The following is a 19,467-nucleotide window of genomic DNA, read 5'->3' on the forward strand; positions in this document are numbered from 1 at the left end:
AGAACGAGAACCGAAGAACGCGTTCCCGCGCGGCGACAAAAACCGATATTTCCTTTGCTCGTTAGCGCGGCGATGGTCTCCGAAGACCAAGAAAATTGTTTGCTGTATAAATTCGAAAGATCAACGGCTAAGACGGGGAACGGGTTTGAAACGGAGGTCCCCGGTTGGATCCGTCGGAAAATTAGCTCGTTTAGCTCCCCTACAGCCGGCAGCCGCAGAGGCCTCTCTCTCTCTCTCTCTCTCTCTCTCGCCGGTGTAACTATGCCGCGAGTTGACGGATGACACGTTAATTTCAGCCGAGGAACTGCAAGTTCTAAGGGGCAGGGAGGGAGGGGCCCCGGGTTCCTCGAACAGACAAGCGGCTGCGAGTTTGCCGACAGCTGGTGGATCCTTTGTGCACGAAGGAACGCGTAGAAGCCCGTAACTGGTTTCTTGATTTCGACCGGGTCATCTTTCGGCTAAAGAGGTAAGGGCGACGTTTTAACCCGTTCGCGGCCCTTTAACCAGTTAACTGTGGCGATCTCTTTTCAAAGCGCCCGTCAGCGTATGTGTCGCGATAATCGAGCGACGACGAAGAAAGCTGTGAATCCAACTCGAATTATTTACAATTTTCATTTCGTCTTGACCACTGAACATATTATAACTTGCGAATATATTTTAGTTCTCGCCAGAATTACAATATCAAATTGACGGATGTAATCGTGACAGAACATTCTGCCACATCTCTATGACGGATATAGTCGTCAACAACAAACACTTAACTGGTTAAACCGTGTTTCGCTTTTCGTGTTTGCCTCGCGTTACTGTAAACGGCGGATAATGAACCATGGGGTCTATCTATATTTATTCAGATGATCGCGGAGTGGACAGTGTTTCCGTTGCTCTGCCTCGGAGTGAACGGGATCGGGGGACACGAGACCGAGCAGCTTCGCGACAAGAGACAGCTACTGTATCCACCGCCACTTGTGTACCCTTTCGGCGGCAATTTCAAGGTATTTATCCACTTTTCGACGAACGTCTACGCGTTGTCAATGGTTCGCGTTGATTATATGCTTCTCTAATGAGTTCTTTGGGATTACGTCGCCAGACATTGACGTACAGTCGCAGTAAGCATGCAGTAGTTCGTATCATGCGACGAATTTCCAATGAGTGATAATCAATTTTGTTTTTAGTCTTACAGCGTCAGAACTTATTGACGCACAGGCTGTAATAATTTTCTTTTTTCCAATGACCTTGTGTAATATGACGTTGAACTCGTTTTAAGATCCTCTATCATGATACGGAAGCAAAAACAGACATTTAAAAGAATGAAGGTGACTTTCAAATGTCCGAAGTACCTCCACCTGCAAAAAGGAAACTATTATCGCCACCGGATGGCCCCCTTCGTACTGTGCAATTTTGTTTCAGCAAATATTTCTGTGAAACTTATAGTTTCGAAGATATTTGAGGTGGCAATAGTTATTGCCCCACCCTGTATAAAGAATGTCCTAAGCGTTAAATAAAATCTGTGCTTAATAGTACAATGCTCGATAAAACAAAAAGTGTTGCTTCTAGCTTTTACGTTAAAAAATATAAAATTCTATTATTTATCCATACCGGTCGTTGCATGGATGCCATATATATCCATCACTCGTATCGAAAGGGTTAAAGAACCTTCGCCATCCGAAGTCTCGCAGTTTCGCAGCGGCGCAGTAAGATCCGATTGGAAGTCGGGGGTGTCATTTATCCTCCGCATCTTCGCCGCTCTGCGCGTCGTTCCCTAACTCTCTTCGCGTCCACCTAACCGCGTTCCGAGGTTCCAAGTAGTTCGTGGGGGCTGGAAAAAACGGGGCTAAAAAGCTCGAAAGGAATCGTCGGCCGAGAGCCGGCAGGACGGCCAGAGGCTGCCCGCCCTCTTCCGCAATTAACATCTCCGATGTCGGGCCCCTCGTCCTGGGAGGAATTAATTAGATGGCCGTTAAACGCGTTACCCGCGGTAGCCTGATCCCACGGAACGGACATAAAGAGAATCGGTAGCAGGAAACGGTACGCAAACTGAACCGAACTTGAGAGTTCGACGTCGTGACGCCGGGATTTAGAACGGGGGGCTCGTTTAACCCACCGCCCTCGCCTTCGCCCGCCTCCTCCTCTCCGTAGCCGACCTCGCCCCATTCGCCTCTTACCTTGTCCCGTCTTCTACTCCTCCCCCGCACCACCCAGAAGGGAGCGGAAGCAACGGAAACTTTAAATAGAGAGAAATGTCTTGGCTTGCCATTCTACGACTCGATCCACGGCCAATAATTAACTCGAACCTTACCCCTAAAGCACCCATCTAAAATTTCCTAATTAAATCGGCCCGACTCTTTCTCCTCTCTTTCCCCCTCTCTCTCTCTCGCTCTCTCTCGCTATAGCTCTCATTCAAAGTTGTCGCGCGGCCGAGAGAGCAAAATGTCCTGTTTGCTTTGGCTACCATCGTTGGCGCTGGCATTCTCAATTACTCGCGCGCGCACCACCGTCCCAGTTACGACGGCTTTCTGCGGAATCACGGTCGCGACGGAAATGTGCAGTTGACGCCTTTGACTATCGCCCCTCTTCCTCTCTCTCCCTCTCTCTTTCTCTCTCGCTCGACTACCGTGATACAATTATTTGTTGTAATGACCTGGGTTTATTAGGAGACTTCGCGGAACTTGGGCTGAGATCAAGTTATTCGAGTCGGAAAGAATATAAGGATATTTTAAGAATATTTTAACAATATTTTATGATAACAAATAGAAGAATAATTATGAGAAATTCGAGTAGATATTTAATAGGGAAGTATGGATTAAAATGGGGTGAAAAAAATATTTGTTTCTTGATAATAGAGGATTGTTAGAACCTGTTAGGTGAAGGAAGAATAGATTAATAATTAATAATTCATTTGGCAATGAATGTTGCCTCGGGGCTTACATGGAATACATGTAATTGCAATTTAATTACAAATCCACCGCTATTTTGCGGGCGCTTAAAGGAGATAAAATATGTAACAGATAAATAGTAGTAAAAAATTCAAAATATATGAATATACCATTGGCAAATCTAGTGAATAAATAAATAACTGTAAAATCGTATAAAACAACGTTTTTTAACAATTAATAAATGATTGAATAAATAGACGAACGTGAGAATACATAACATAGATATAGATGAATTATCAAAGTAAGTATAAAGATATAAATAGATAAATAAACTGGACATATATATCAAAGTAAATTAAAGTATAATATATTGTATAATAATAAGTATATATATAGTAAAATAAATTAAAGTAAAGTGCAATGTGTAAAATATTTTTAAGAGAATTGAGAGATACAGATTTCGTTGTTGGTTCAGCGTATATTCCACACGCGGATAAATTAATATTAGGTCTACTTGAGAGTTTTGTCGGACAATATGCAGTTGACGCTCTGATTACTGTTTTTCGCCCATATTTTTGAGAAAATTGATAGATACAGCTTTCAATCACTCTGCCTCTTTCACACAATATTTGGAAGAACCCTGTACAATATCAAACTACCCCTTGCGAGAGAATCGAAAGACGCGTTCGCGGTTCGACAGCGGATACATTGGCGAGCATAACCGATCGTTAGAACGCGGAAAAGCGTGAAAGAAACCGCGGCGCGGAAGCCGATCGAAGAATCAAGAAACCTCTCGGGTCAACGCGCAGGCACGAGGCGAGCGTGTCGCGGCAATTTGTCGGGACGCGGGGGCCCATAAAATCGTGGAAATCTGTCTGATCGACGGCAAGGGTGGAGAGAGAGAGAGAGAGAGGGTGGGGCAGCTGATTGGGGGAGGATTTCCCGCGGCTCCGCGCGACACGGCAAATATTTCGACGGCCGTCGTTTAAGGGGAAAAGGCCGGGGGGACGGGAAATAAAATTCGCCGTTTCTGGGTCAGTGTGTATCTAAACAGACGGAGCCTGCACTGCGTCAAAAAGCGCGACATCAAAGCTGCGACGAAAAAGAAGTAACACTGCCGGTGGAGGAGGCGACGAGGGAGGAGGAGGAGGAGGGCGAACGGAAGGGCGGAGGGCGCCGCAAAGAAGAGCGCAACGACTTTCAATTACTTCTGTCTCTTCGCGCAAACAAGTACGCGCGCCGAGACTCCACCCGCCCCGGCGCTCTGTGATATCTCGCTTCAGACAACAATTAGATGATCGATCACGTGGCCGTTTTTACAGCACGCGAACCGAGGGATCGGCCTCGAGAATGTCAACTCGCCGAAGAGCGATCTCCTTTAGCCAGATTTTCGATTTTATGATTTTTTTCGTGCGTCGGAAATCGAGATTACTTAACCCTTTGCACTCGAAGCCATTTTATCTAAAAATATGAAATAATTCACCTGGCTCGTAGTGTTTCTATTCTGTACGATAAAGTGCGCTTTTACGCCTACGAAATTGATTCTTGCGATTTATAGCAACAATTTCACTACTCAGCAATTTTTTTAAATCTCAACTTTATTATTATAAAAATTATTATCGAACGCGATAGAATAATTTTAGCGGTGCCTCAGAGTCACCATTCGAGGTGCAAAGGGTTAACTATTGTATCGGGAACCACGGAATTCAAACATATTGCTGTGATTGAAAATTTTCTTACTCTGTAGGAATTCTACGGAAACTCAAGCAATTATTAAAACCGCGGAATTAAAACGTATTGATGTTCAATAAATATTAATACTATTAATTTTCACTACATCGAAATAAAAATAAATTCTTCTGTTATCAAAGTCTAGAAACGAAATAGAAAATAATAAAATAAATAAAAATTGTTTGGCCCTATTAAGGAGAATATTAAGGATAAATCAATGCTGATCAACGCAGCTTGAATGGAATAGTAATTGCAAGGGGTTAATAAAACTATTTCGAGTAAATCACGAAAGTCGCTACAATGTCGCCTCGTGCGTAACAGATTAAACGAAGACGCAGAGATTCGAAATTTTACACAATTGTACCGCGAGTAAAGAGCATTGCGTAGAACAATCGAAGAGAGTGAAAAATGTCGGAGCCAATTCGTTGTTCCTATCCAGCCAGGATCCGTCCGCGGAAATCGGACCTCGGCGATTCGCGATACAAGTCGGCGGCTAGCAAACGAGAAGAGCCTCGCGGTAGTAGCGGGTGGAAAACGTAGGCGGTGGGAGTTTAGGCAGCGAAGGAAAGAAGCACCCGGAAGAAAGAAAGTTCGCCAACGCCGTAATATCTTGGAAACGAATGGGGGTTAAGCGGTATTTCAAAAGTTGAAATACGAGGACCACCGTTCGCGGAGGCCGAGAGACGAAATTTCCCACGAACGGGGGAGGAAGAAAAAAAAAAGGAGCCGCTGCGGCCCCGCTGTAATTTTCCGTTCCCTCTCGCTCCCGCCCTTTGTCGGGCTTTATTTCACCCCCTCCTCGCCTCTCCCCCATCCCCCGTCTATCTTCCTATCAGGCGGGCCGCTCGAAACGCGAGTGGAGCTCCTTCGCGTTTCCCGTGCGCTTCGTATATCCGTTCTTCCCTCCGCGCCGAGGTGTCGAGATTCTACCGGCGCCGCGTTCCCTTTGAATCCTTTCTGCGCAAATAGGAACGAGCCCGTACGGTTATAAGATGGGCGCGCATCGCTCTCGGCGAGCAACTCGAATTCAAGCGTGCACTCGCAACCCTGAATAAAAGACGTAACGTCGCGGAGAGCCGTCGGAAATGGCAAACGCGGCCCCGCTGTTCGTTATCCCCCCTCTCCCCCCCCCCTTCCATCGGTCTGTTTAACGAGATGCCGGAATTTTTACCTGCTCGACGATACCTTAAAAATTTGGCGGGACACGTTGTTCGACTTTGAATGGGAACCTCGGATAAGGGACTGTGCTCGCATTTACACGGTTTGAAGTTGCCGCGACGCGAATATCGTCTCGTTTCTTTGGCATTTTGGTCGTTGTTGAGAAACTATACCTAGTGCCCCATTTGATTACTGATTTACGACTCGACCGAAGAATATCTGTTGGCTTTCTTTTTAACGACCGGTAGCCTATTGATCAGCCTTTTCCCAACGGCAACCTCTGAATCGTTTATCATATTAACCGATAATTTGATTTATTGATAATTTAATGATAATCCTATTATTGAGATCAATGTGATAAAAATTGTACTATCGCAAGCTTCACTATTACTATATTATTTTTTAAATATTAAGTATCTCTCGCGATTAATCAAATAAATAAAAATGAATATAAAAACGAAAATTTAAAATTGAGCTAAATTTTTGAGATGCAATAGCCGGTCGGTAAAGTGTTAATGTGGAACTTATGCTCTGATTTCGTGCGTTAGCTTTTCGAGCCGAAAGGATAAGCGAATGATCAAAATTTATGATTTCATAGGTGAGTTATATGAGTACATGGAGATTAATGCGTTGAGAGAGTGGAGAGCGAATTATGCTGTTACCTGTGAGATCATTCACTCTGTCAATATAGTACGAAGGAGGAACTCTACCCTTTTATCTGATATAAGAGGTACGTAAAACAAAGGAGGCTGTATAGGAGTCTATTCTAGACTCTGTAGAGTGTAAGAGTCTATCCTATATAGATTCTAGAGTATAAGAGTCTATCCTATATAGATTCTAGAGTATAAGAGTCTATCCTATATAGATTCTAGAGTATAAGAGACTATCCTATATAGATTCTAGAGTATAAGAGTCCATCCTATAAACTCTAGAAAGTATAAGAATCTATTCTATAGACTCTAGAGTATAAGAGTCTATTCTATATAAACAAGATTGTTGAAAAAAGCAGAAAATTCTAATTAGTACTATGGGATTACCTTAAAATCACGAACAATTTCATCATCATTACGATTTTTATCGCCACTCCATTCGAATATCAATGCATTTTCTTGAATATCAAGAAGTCTATAGCCACCAACAAAATACTAAATAAAACGGACGATCTCGTTTTCAGCATTTGAAAAATTCTTACCGCGAACCCGCTATGAATCCTCGTTGCGGTTTACAGACTGCAAATATTCGTTCGAAAATTCATTTGAAAATTAAGTCAAGGGCTACAATTCATTCGCCGCATTCAGAATGTTCTAACAACGAAAGAAAACATTGAAATGGTACCGGACTCGCGCGCGCGCGCGCGCGGTCTGACCACAGACAGGCCAACGCTACTTACCAGCGAATCTCTCGAGTCCCACAGCCGCCGTTTCCGCCCGTGCTTCATAACGCGAACGATATTCGTTCATCTCTCGACAAACATGTTTTTCTTGACTTCCCCGTCCGATGAAAGGACGGGAAGAGGTCCGCGCGCGGGCGGGTTCAGAAACCCGAACGATTCCGGCCGCTCGCGGATCGTGTCCGCACCCCATCCGCCGTTTATCCCGGCCCGCATTTATTTCCGCGCGGTTCCCTCGAGACGCGCGAAATATACCATGCAGATCCTCAGAATAAGCACGATTTCTTTCGCCGGTTCGAGCAACGTGATTTTTGCTGTTCCTTTGATTCCATTTCCCCCGGACTTTTCATTTCATTACACCCGGCACATTTATCCTCCTTCAGCGACGGCTCAAAGGCGCGGCCGACAAGCCTGCGGGGAACGGGGCGGCCGAGGGAGCTCTCCTCTCTCTCTCTCTCTCGCTCTCTCTCTGTGTTCGGTCTCTTGCCCGCCCCTCGACCACCCGACTCTACCCGCCTCCCCGCCCTTCCGCTCGTCGAATTCTTTACACTTGCAAAAGTTCCGTTTAACAATCCAGCGAAGTTAGCTGGGCGAGAGAAGTTTGCCTTCTCTCCGTGGATCCCTCTCTCTCTCTCTCTCTTCCTCTCTCTCTTTCTTTCTCTCTCTCTCTCTCTCCCTCTCTGTGTCTGGCAATTACTTTTCCTACGCAAAGAACCGTCGTCGCCGAGCCGGCTTTAATATCGGCGCGTCCTTAATCAGCCACCCGCCTCCATTCGAATTCTGCTCTGTTTCGAAAAACCATCGTTTGGAAAACTCGATGTCTTTCTTGAGACCTTTCGCTACGGCAGCGACGTTCGTCGAAGTACACACCGAACGAAAACTCGCGACAGAAATTATGCACAGTGCGTGCGATTTCTGTATATACATACGTTTTTCTTTCGGAACACTTGACACAAAGAACACTTTGCACGAATTTCAAATTAACATTATTATAATAGACTTTGAAATAAAAATAATAAGATATTGTTTATATTAATTTAAGTTGATTTTAAGCTTTGGTTACATTAATTAAAATTGATTTGAAGCTTTGGTTTGAAGCTGCGAGAGAAACATTGAGCGATTTCTCATTTCAGAGTGATTTCTTATGGAGGTAGTCACTACAATGCTATTTATAATATTATAATATTACTATTTGTGATATTAAAATATATACCGTGGCGATGGAAGAAGTCTCCTGACTTTGGTTTGGTAGCGGCGAAAAGGAAAGGGAGCTCTATTTTGTGCTAGGCCTCCTAGAGGACTCGTCAGTAAGGCTTTCTAGCGCGTTTTACCTTAGATAAGGCTAAAACGACGGTTTCGCGGTATATTATAGAAACAGGAACGGTTCTCACTAGCTTTCGGGAATGGAATCCATTTGTTAACGAGTGTTGAAGGTAATCGCCACGGTTTGTTTCATTTCGTCTCGACCTCGAAACATTTCAAACATATTGAAATTTACAAAACTGCTTCTCGTCTTTATTTACATTTTTACCATCGTCGCGAAGAAAATCTATAGAAAATGTTTTATGTAACTAACTCGAAACATTGTGAACAATTCGATAGTGTACGCAGATTTTTAAAACAGAACGCGTCGTCGCAAGTGATATATAAACTTCCACAGAAATTTCGAAGAAATTTCGGCTGAATAAAACCGCATTTCCTCGGTCTGCTCCGATGGTTTACAGGTATCGCGACGTAAACGCACCTGAATTCGTCGCCGTCGTCTTTCCTCGCAGAGGGAACGTTTCCCTGCGATTCGTTTAGCTCGTGTTACCGAGCCTGCTTTCATCGACGACGGCAAAGGCGACGTCGAAGCGATATTGCGTTCTCTCGTCGCGCTCTTTTTTCGCAGCAAGAGTTCTTTGGCCCGGTGACGCCCCATCATGCTGGCCGTGCCCGGGCCCGAGTAGGAGGAGAGCCCCATTTAGCGCCGCGAAGCCGAAGACACCGGAGGAAAAACAGGAGGATAGAGAGCGTCATCGTCAAACTTCTCGGCGATCCGGTTTCACCCGGGCCAAAGAAAGCCGGATTACGGGCCGGCTTTTATTCTCCGGCTGTTTTACACGCTTACGTACTTTCGGTGATGAATTTTTTCGCCCGGACTCCCTTTCAACCGATGAATGGGGCCTCTCCGTCGCGGACAAATTGCTCCATCGCGTATGAAAATGAACGGGCTGGAAGTGGCTCTGGAACCGGAGCCCCGGCTCGTTTGTTTCTTCCGTTTCCCCATCGATCCTTCCTCCTCACTCTCTTTCTCTCTCTCTCTCTCTCTCTCTCTCTCTCTCTCTCTCTCTCTCTCTCTTCGTCGATCCTTTCCTCCGGGACTTATTTTTTCGTTAGAACGAGGAGAAATCTCGACGGTGAATCGATGATCACCGGCAGATTGGTAATATTCGAGGGCTTCGTCGTGTCCCGCTTGATGTCTCGGCTTCGAAATACGCTTCTAAACGCCGTTGCTCGACGACCGAGACGGCTCCGACGAGGAACGATTGTCCCCGCGCGTTCGAAATCCAAACAGTTCTCTGGTCTGCTACAACCGCGCGGGTCGCCTCTCTCTCCCTCTCTCCCGTCGCTGGGTTCTCCTAATATCACCGTTACAGAACTCGCGGCCAACGTAGCGGCGAAGTTTTGTTTCGGAACTAACCCGTGTATTAGTTGTTTCGTCGGACGCGCGCGCGCGCGTCGACGACGAAATCAATTAAATGCCTTGAACTTGTACATTGCGAGAAATACGCTGCGGAAAGTTGGTCCGGTGATTCGATTATATCGTGCTGGTTCTGGCGAGACCATTCCGTACGAATAAAAATTGAAAAGCCGTAGATAATACGGAAGGAACAGTCGTTTTGTTTGAAAGCGGGTTTGTGAATGTTCTCGTAAATTATTGTTCTACGATAATTAATTACTTTTTAGTTTGTTCGCCGTTCTAACGAATTGCAATTTTTTCAGGAATTTATTTATGCATTGTCTAGTACTATAGTCGCTCTAAGTCATCGAGTCTAGTTGTTGCAAAGTTGTTCCATTTTCAACGATGTCCATATATATTTCTCCACAGCTATGATTTATGTTAAATTTAAATTGACATATTCTGCGATTTTTAAAAATTTCTTTTCATATATTTATCAGTTGCTCATCGGAGTCGCGATACCGGTGCAGCTTTCCGGCAGAACCTTGGTTTACGGCCAAAACATACAGTTCCAATACAGCCTGCCGGACAACGCGACCTTCTTCACCAATTTCTTCGAGGGCGCGTCGCGACGGCGCAGAAACGTCGATTGGAACGAGAGAACAGCTGTCTATGATATCCTCAAGAGTGAACTGGACAGGTGAGAATGTTATTCGATTCGCGAGCTGTTCAAGTTTTGAGGCAGGAAGCCAGGATTGCTGTTTCAAAGTGTTTCGTAACATTTTCTTGCAGTGCTGCGTTTCGACGCCTCGTCTGTCGGCAGTTTTGCAACAGTTCTTTTACTATTCGATGAACGATTACGAATTTCTTGTGAAATTGTTTCCCTAAATTATTAATACAGTTCCGTTAATCAATATATTATTATATATGTAATAATTAATACGTTCTTTCCACCAAATTATTTAGTGTATAAAACTAAATCCACAAAGTCAATTTAATGTTTAAAAGTAAATCCACCAAACTATTTAGTGCATAAAACTAAATCCACTAAATTAATATAGTATATAAAACTAAATCCAGTAAATTAATTTATTGTATGCAATTCTTTCAAAATAATTTTTCAAACAAAATTATCGAGCTACACTTAAACGCAGTTCTGTCATTGAGTTGTCTATTAATCGTTTCACGAATGCTTTATACAAATGATGCTTAATTTATTATCGAAAACTGGTAAGATAAATTCTAGTAGAATTATACGATTTGTTGAGATTGTCAACGACATATTTCCAGGAGGAACATCGACGGAAAGAGTTGCCTGAAAAGGGACATCTGCGAAACAGCAGCGACGCCATTGGAAGACGATGGCTTAATCGAAGAACTAATACATTTACTGTTTAGGTAAATTAGCAAATTAATTAAACAAAAACCTCGAATGAGGATCTCTACGTTACATTCAATTGTTATTCCGTGACACGGCTACAGAAATAGATAAAAGATGAAAGAAAAGACAGAAATTAGCAGAATGTACTGCCAATATCTTAGCAGTCTTCTTAGCAATGTTAATTAGTGGAATGTACTGTTAATTTCATAGCAGTATTTTTAGCAATATTAATTAGCAGAATGCACTGTTAATTTCATAGTAGTACTTTTAGTAATATTAATTAGCAGAATGTATGACTAATTTCTTAGCAGTATTCTCAGCGATATTAATTAGCAGAAATATATTAGCAATTGCAAATCATCTCTAAAGCGTCGTCTTACGAATCGCAAGTCCATCGCAAGAAACATTGAACTTATCTTGAATTTACGACCATATTATGACGTATTCTCCATCCCAATCGAGCGTTTCATTTCCAGCCCAGATCAAGGGAGCGAATCGAACATGGATCAAGAGTACTTGGACGCCGCCGCAGCTGGTAGAAGACGCGAGAACTGTTCTATGATCTATCCCTCGTGTCCTGACGGTCTTGGAATTTTGGATCGAATCTCCACTCTTTATTAAGAAAACTAAACGTACACATACAGTCAGTCCCGTAAAAGTATTTATAGTCAGTCCCATAAGTATTAGGCTTTCTCCAAACTTTTCCTCTTCCGTCGCATCCAAAGATATCAAATAAGATAATAAAAAGCTTATCGCAAAATTTCAACAGATTTCTCTTACAAGCAATACATGCATTGTACATCATAGTACACGACACTATTCTTAAAGACGTTATAATTTGATCTGCTCCCTACATCGTACATAATTTTCCAAACATACAGACTAATACGTCACGTAGCGGGTCTCTCTGAGACTTCTCTCACCTCTTCCCGAGGAAAATTTTAAACGTTCTCCGAACTTTCAAGCTGTCCAACTTTCCCCCCCCCCCCCCCCCCCCTTGTCAACCTGATTCGCTTTAAGCGTCGGCAAAGAGCTTAGAACACAGGCAGCGTGTAAACAACGTTCGGTTCGTGGATCCAGATTTTCTTTCGACCGAGCGGCAATCCCTTGTCGATTCACAGAATTTCAATTTCCCTCCCCGAAAAAAAAAAAAGAGAAAATCTGACACAGAGATGGAACGCCCCGTCGTTCTAGCGATGCGTACAATTGGAGTTCGTCTGTAAAACAACAAAGGCACGATAGGAAGGCGAAGAGGAAAATAAACAGCGGCGGACCGTGACAAACTTGAAAGTAGACCGCTTTTTTTATAACAGAGGGATGCGAGAGAGAGAGAGAGAGAGAGCGAGAGAGAAAAAAAGAAAGAGAGGGGGAGAGCGAGAGAGAAAAAAGAAAGAGAAGAAGAAAGAGCGACAGAGTCAAGAAAGAGAGAAGGAATGATCGAGAAAAAAGAAAGAAAAAGGAAAAGAAAGAGTGAGAGAGAAAAGAAAGAGAGAGCGAGAGGTCGTGGGAAAAATAAAGAAACAGAGAGAGAAAGGAAAGAGAGAGCGAGAGATCGAGAGAAAAGAAAGAAAAAGAGAGGGAGAAGAAATCCGAGATCGGGATGCATCGTGCTCCGCAAGATGAATTTACGACATTATGAAACGGGTGTCACACAATTCTTTATTAACAACTGCGCAACAAAGGGAGATTATCCGTCTGAAAGCAGTTCTTGCGCAGCCATACATCGTCAAAGACCATCCTCCCTCTAGCTTTATAACAACGTTGAGTTGTCCTATCTTCAGCAGAACAGTTCTCTCGACTAGAAAGAAATCACTAAGAATGATGCAGGTGCAAATTAAGATTGCGTCTGCTTATAATTATTTACACTTGGCAACGACAACGCAACAATTATATCTACGACAACTGTGTATAACTTTACAGAGCTATGGTTCTCTTAGAAATGTGTCACGTAAAATGATGAAGTCAGATAAATTAAAATAAAATGAGAGCTGCTGAAGCGTAGTTCAAGAGAGACTTGTTTATTATAAAAATTGTACAAAATATGGCACCTGTAACTTCACTCGTTTTACAATCGTTAGATAGAACTCGTCGGTACGTAGGGGTTAGAACTAAAAAGCTGTCGCTTGGTTACTGTTTTATTTATTAAATATATAGATATATAATATGATTAATAGAATGTACTTATTAATATATAGTAAATTAAAATTAATATATAGTAATTCAAAACGTCTGCTAAATATGAATATTATTCTCTTCTTTTACATCGAAATCGAATTGAATTCTTTTGTTATCGAAGTCTAAAAAAGGAATTAAATGAAGACAATACATTAAACAAAAATTAGCCAGTTTTATTAAGGGAAATATTAAGACAAATAGGTGCTAATCAACGCAGCATGAAAGGAGTCATAGTGCAAGGGGTGAATTACTTCTACGTCGAAGTAAAAATAAATTCTTCTGTTACTAAAGTATAGAAACGGACATAAATAAAGACATTATAGAAAATAAAAATTGTCCGGTCTTATTAGGAAAATTATTACACTATCCTAATAAGAAAATCATTAAGTACGAATAAGTGCTAATCGTCGCAGCCTGTGAAAGAAGCGACATCGCGAGGGGTTAATCAATTCCCGCGCTCGATCCCACGGTGTCGCGGCGCGAATTTGTTCCAGCGGCTTCGCGTTATCCCCCGCGTTCCCCAAAGGCACGCCTCGCGCTCTCTTTTTTTTTTTTAATCGAGGTCGCCTCTCCCCGACGCCTCATTTTATGTTCGCCGGGGCCCGTAAATGCCGTAATGACACGCAATAAAAGCGCCATCCATGCCGGAAGTAATACGTTCGCGTCTGCGAAAAATAGTAAAAACGATGCCATTTATCTTTATTCCGCGTCGACGCACTTGTTTGCCCGTTCCACGGCTTATTTCGTCCCCCTTCGCGTCACCTCCCCGTCCTCGCCACCCCCCGCCGCGAAGTGAACGACCGTCAGCGAGAACTGTTGCTCGTCGGTGGGGGCAGTTGGATCGTCTGCGGAAACAGTCACCATCTAATTACGCATCTTCAAGTTTACGCGCCGCTTTTCGAACCCAATGGATGTAGCCGACGGAACGTTCCCTGCCATCGTTCATGGCTATATCGTGGACACCATAGAAAGGAGTTAGGGGTGGTTCTAAAGGTAGGGGTGCTTACTGAAGATAGTAAATTAGAATAAAGATAAAGGTAAGACTATTTGTTTATGCTAGTCATATAGCTTTCAACAAAAATCTACTAATTTTATTTAATTAGAAAGGCGATGATATTTTTGCGCCACATGGGTCTATTAATAACCTGTCTATTAATAACCTATTAATTCTGTGCTTCAAAGAGTTAAGTAAACGTAGCCAAACGGAATAAATACTGTTCCTTTTCCTTCGAAGAAATTATTGCAATAGAAAAAATGCTCATCCTTGTAACCACGAAGAAAATAGTCGGGCAAGGGGTTAAGCAACGGCGCATACAGGTAATCAACAATAGAGCAGAACTTTCCAAGTCGAACCGCGGAATCGGGTGTCACGGGACTCGGAGTATATCGTTGAAAGAACGATCCAGGGGGGAGCGAGTTTGGTGGCGCGCGGAATGCAAAGAGGATCGGACTGAAAAACTGAAAATCTCCAGGGACGGTAATTGGTAGAAGACAAGAAAGAGACATTTCGAAGGTCCTGAATTTTAGAAGCGCTTGCGCGCGCGCGCGCGCCACGACGTGATCCGATTACACTGCACCCGGCGGAAGACAGTTCCTTCAGGGTTCCCCGTCGTAAATTACGATAGCTTACTGCCTCGGTAGGGTCGTTCCGCCGGACCCGTTGTTCGATCGAAGGGCACGTTCCACTCTCCCGCCGTGTTTCACCTCACTCTCTCTCTCCCTCTCTCTCCCTCTCTCTCTCCTCCTTTACTCCCCCGGCCCACGCCGGCTGCGAAGCATTTCTTGAATATTTCAGCTCGGATAATAGTTTTCGCGAGATTTGCCGCTCTGCTAGCTCCGCGCCGTAGACATTGCCTTTCCCCTGCCCCCTCTTTCGTCCGTGAACATCAAAACCGAGACGAATTCAAAAAGCGTCCGGACGCGAGGCGACGATCGGTTAACCCCTCGGACGACGGATGGTCCGGGACGAGCCCGACAAGACCGAGTGCACAGTCATTTTCGAGTCGAGTAGAATTTCCATTCTACGCGGGAGACTCGTCGGCGACATCGGAATCCACAGCCGGCGAAATTGAATTCGACGGGGAGATACATTTCTCTTTGGTTCCCGATGGCCGGGTGCTTTTACCAGGCTATTACAATTACGAATGGCGGGTTAAATAGGAATTTATTCAAGAGCTTGTTTCATTTTTAGAATCGTCAATTATTAGTAGTGTATTAGTGCGATAAAGTATGTTACAGGAAACTGTAAGCAACACTGTGTATAAAATTATTGTTGGTGGACATTGATATGCTAATTCAATAATAATAAAAATTATTTTAATTATTAAATTAGATTATATATGCTAATTAATTTCGTTGACAATTAGGGTATTTATTCTATGGATTTCAATCATTCATTTTTTTTATTTATTTGTTCTTATGGAGGGTATGTTTTATTTTGTTTCTCCTTCAGTTTTTTAAATCATTTATTATTCTTACATCTATTTATTATTCGATTATTCTTATATCTATCTATTATTTTATTATTCTTAAAATATTATTCTTATATCTATCTGTTATACTATTATCCTTATTTATTACTATTCTTCTTATTATTATTCTTATTATTCTATTACTCTTAGAGCTATCATACAATGAACACAAATAGTTCATTATTGTTTGAATTTCATTTGTAGAATTGTATATGGAATTGTAACAATCGATTTCGTTTAATTCGTTTAACGGCAAGCTGGCTACTTATTCCTAGCTAATTAGTACGTTTTTAATTAAGTTTTATTCCGGAAGACATAACATCGCGTGTAAATGCGACGCATGTGTGACAAGAAGCAACGATGCGGGGATGCGTTAGTTCTGCTAAGTTGCACTTTCCAATTTAGCTTTGAACTTGTACACTGACTCCAGCTTCCAGATGTTCCACGATTTAAAAAGTGTTTGTCTCTGTTACTACGAAACGAAATATGACATTTTGTTATTAACTTGGAGAATTTTCTTAAATCACCTACTGTATTAAAAATAACTGTGTTTCTAAAGTAGCATTTTAAATATAATCAGAATATAATCAGAATATAATCAGAATATAATTGAAATATATAAATATTATATGAGAAATAATAATTTAACCACTTAATAATAATTCTCCATACGATAGTATCCATGGAAATTATAAAATTAGAATTACCCCCAATTTCCTTACTAATTTTAATTTAATCGACGATTTTTCACTCAAATTCAATTTTCAACCAAATTGAAAACTCTCAACTAAGCCTTTAAACTCTAGTTAAAAATTAATTCGTCTTATAATGTATAAAACTCAAAATAGTTAATCTTAAAATTATATAGAAAGAATGTAGAACATAATGTCAATAATTAACTAAACAAATTAAACGTGAAACATATTATAAATAAAAATAGAATGGTCTCTGCAAAATACCTGTAGATGAATAAAAGAACAACTACTCGTATAAATAAATTGTAACTTGGAAAAGTTATAATTAAATCCTGAATATTTATGCATAATTGTTGATTTTACGAAACGTGGATGAGATAAATATAATCTTGACTTAATAATTTCTGTGTACTATAAAAATAATCCCGAATTGTTCCCATGTAATTTTCATCTACTCTACTCATGACAAATGCTACTTTTTGTTACACAATACGAGGGGAAATGTTCATTCGCCGGCGGATGTTCAACCATCGGGCATATCACTCTGAGATCTTCAGGCACACTCCTTCGCCCCATTTTTCCAAAGTGCAGCCGCATAAACCGCGGTACTTGTTATGTTTGCGACGGATTATTGCGTAATAAAGGTAAGCTCGTAATACTAAAATTTGACAGTAAAAAAAGAAAAAAAAGGGGGGGACCGCATCTTTTCTCTCGCGTCCCGTAGCCCGGCCGAAGACTACCGCGACACGCCCTACGCGAGAAAGGGTGGTTCTCTCGTTTTCTCTCGGGCCACCTCCTCCGCTCTCCATTCTTCCGTCGTTACTTTCTGGCGGCGTTCCGGCGAACTCGAATGAAAATACAGTGGAAGGAGCACGTCCCACGGAGTCGTTCGCACTATCGTGGCTTCGTAGCAGAGCGGAATAGTAATGAACGAACTAGGACCGAGCCGATCGAAGTTTGACTGATTTTCGGTCTCATCGCTTACGAATTCTTATTCCGGTTTCTCATCGGTTTAGCCGTTTACCGATTTATCAGCTACCCCGCAATTTGCGAAACCTTGTATAAAATCAAATGATATCATTGGAAATCAAGTAATCGTATATTTAAAATTAAATAATGTTTTTAGGAATTATATGACCATAAATTTAAGATCAAATAATCGTAAATTTAAAATCAAATAATTCTTAGCATTTACTAAATCAAATAATATTTTTAGAAATCAAATAACTATAAATTTAAAATCAAATCATTTTTAGCATTTATTAAATCAAGTAATTTTTAGCATTTATTAAATACAAGCATTGTTCTGAACTATATGCGAGATTTAATGGTCTCATAACTTTTAATAGTGTCACTGTTATTTTTTAAAAATTGTCCTACTCTAATTATTGCAAACAATATTTATTGTGCGTTATAATTAAGGAATTAATGCAACCAATTTTTTGAAATTCAGATATCAATGTATAAATTTTTTATTTTGAGATCTGAAGTTCATATATCTCACCTTTCTCTCTCATATACTTATTCAATTTATTTTATTATTTATTTATTTATAAATCGCCAGATTAATAAGTTAAATCGAACTTCTATTGTTTTTTTAGTTCATTTGATGAAGTATTTTTTTTAGATACTATTATAACTCTGCTTACTAAGATAATTAATGATTGCAACGCGTCGACAGTTTACGTAGAAAATATTGTTTAGAAAATGCAAGCATGAAAATTGATATTACGAGCCCCATAATTTCCAAGATATTTTCGTCCCATCGTTTCAAAGGACCCCATCGATTAAGTTTCTCGGTTGACGACCCGTCAGCCAGAGCCAGTTCGCTTCTTTTCAAGAAAACCGCCACGCATGATTGATGACAGGCGACGATTCCTTTCGTAGGGTCCAGCCTCGTCGGTAATTGAAATTTATTTATTAACGATCCGGCCTTTTGATTCGATCCCCAACAGTTCAAGAATAATAGCGACGAACCAAATCCTCCATCGGAATCATAGAAATTTTGCGTCCTATTTCCGACACCATAGCATTGCAATTCTTGCCATATTATAGTGTCATTCAACCTATCGCTAAATTTATTTATAACGAAAAAATAATTATATTAACCGTAATATGTCGATCGGTTCTATGAATGTAATTATGCCGGTGTTTGTACGCAAGTATTCAAGATTGACCCTTTGCACTCGAATGGCGACTGTAAGACGCCGCTAGAAAGCATCAGATTAAAGTAAAAATTACTAATTAGTAATTTAAAAATTTCTAAAGTAATTTTTATTACTTGTAAAGTTACAAGTAAAGTTATCACTTGTAAAGTTACAAGTAAAGTTATTACTTGCAAAGTTATAAGTAAATTATTAACAATAATTAATGGTACAAAATTTAGAAAAGCAAGTTAATTGGAAATATTATTCTAATTATAATCACAATAAACTTTGATCCAGATAAATTCGTAATCTAAGTCTGAAAAAGAAATTCGAATAAAATTCTATCATTTATCTTTTACTATTCCAATAAAATTTCGGCTAATTCTAAATACAACAAACGTTAATTTTTAATCACGCTCGCAAGTTGTAGCGAAAGAAGATCAATGAGTATAAAATGGAAGGACGCGTACAAAAAACAGAAGCGCCTTTTATTTTATTTTATCAACTATTCCATCTTAAAATCAAGATCTTATTTGTCCACAACAACCGAATGTAAAACCGACGTATCCGTCGCGCGCCGAATAAATTAGGGTTAAAGGGTAAACGGGCGTTAAACTCTCGAATCCTGCGGCAAACATCCTTCGCCGTCAAGAATATAATTTTCTTCCTGCTTTTTTCCCTTCTCCTCCCTCCTCCTCCCCTTCCCCCCCTCTCGTATGTATTATATGTATACATACACACGGTCTATGCGCACGTTGATCTCTTCTCCCTCGTTCTTTCTTTC

The 19,467-nt window shown here is 41.2% G+C and overlaps 1 protein-coding gene across 1 annotated transcript; it reads left to right on the forward strand.

Moving 5' to 3' along the window:
* The first annotated feature begins 458 nt into the window (after window positions 1–458).
* Window positions 459–11,816, forward strand: LOC144478414 (uncharacterized). The gene is made up of 5 exons (XM_078196268.1): window positions 459–466; window positions 852–992; window positions 10,315–10,514; window positions 11,105–11,212; window positions 11,672–11,816. Exons 2-5 carry the CDS (start codon window positions 852–854, stop codon window positions 11,814–11,816), a joined length of 594 nt encoding a protein of 197 aa, XP_078052394.1. The 5' UTR covers window positions 459–466.
* Window positions 11,817–19,467: the final 7,651 nt, after the last annotated feature.

This window comes from Augochlora pura, chromosome 2 (assembly GCF_028453695.1).
Source record: "Augochlora pura isolate Apur16 chromosome 2, APUR_v2.2.1, whole genome shotgun sequence".
Taxonomy (NCBI): Eukaryota; Metazoa; Arthropoda; class Insecta; order Hymenoptera; family Halictidae; genus Augochlora; species Augochlora pura.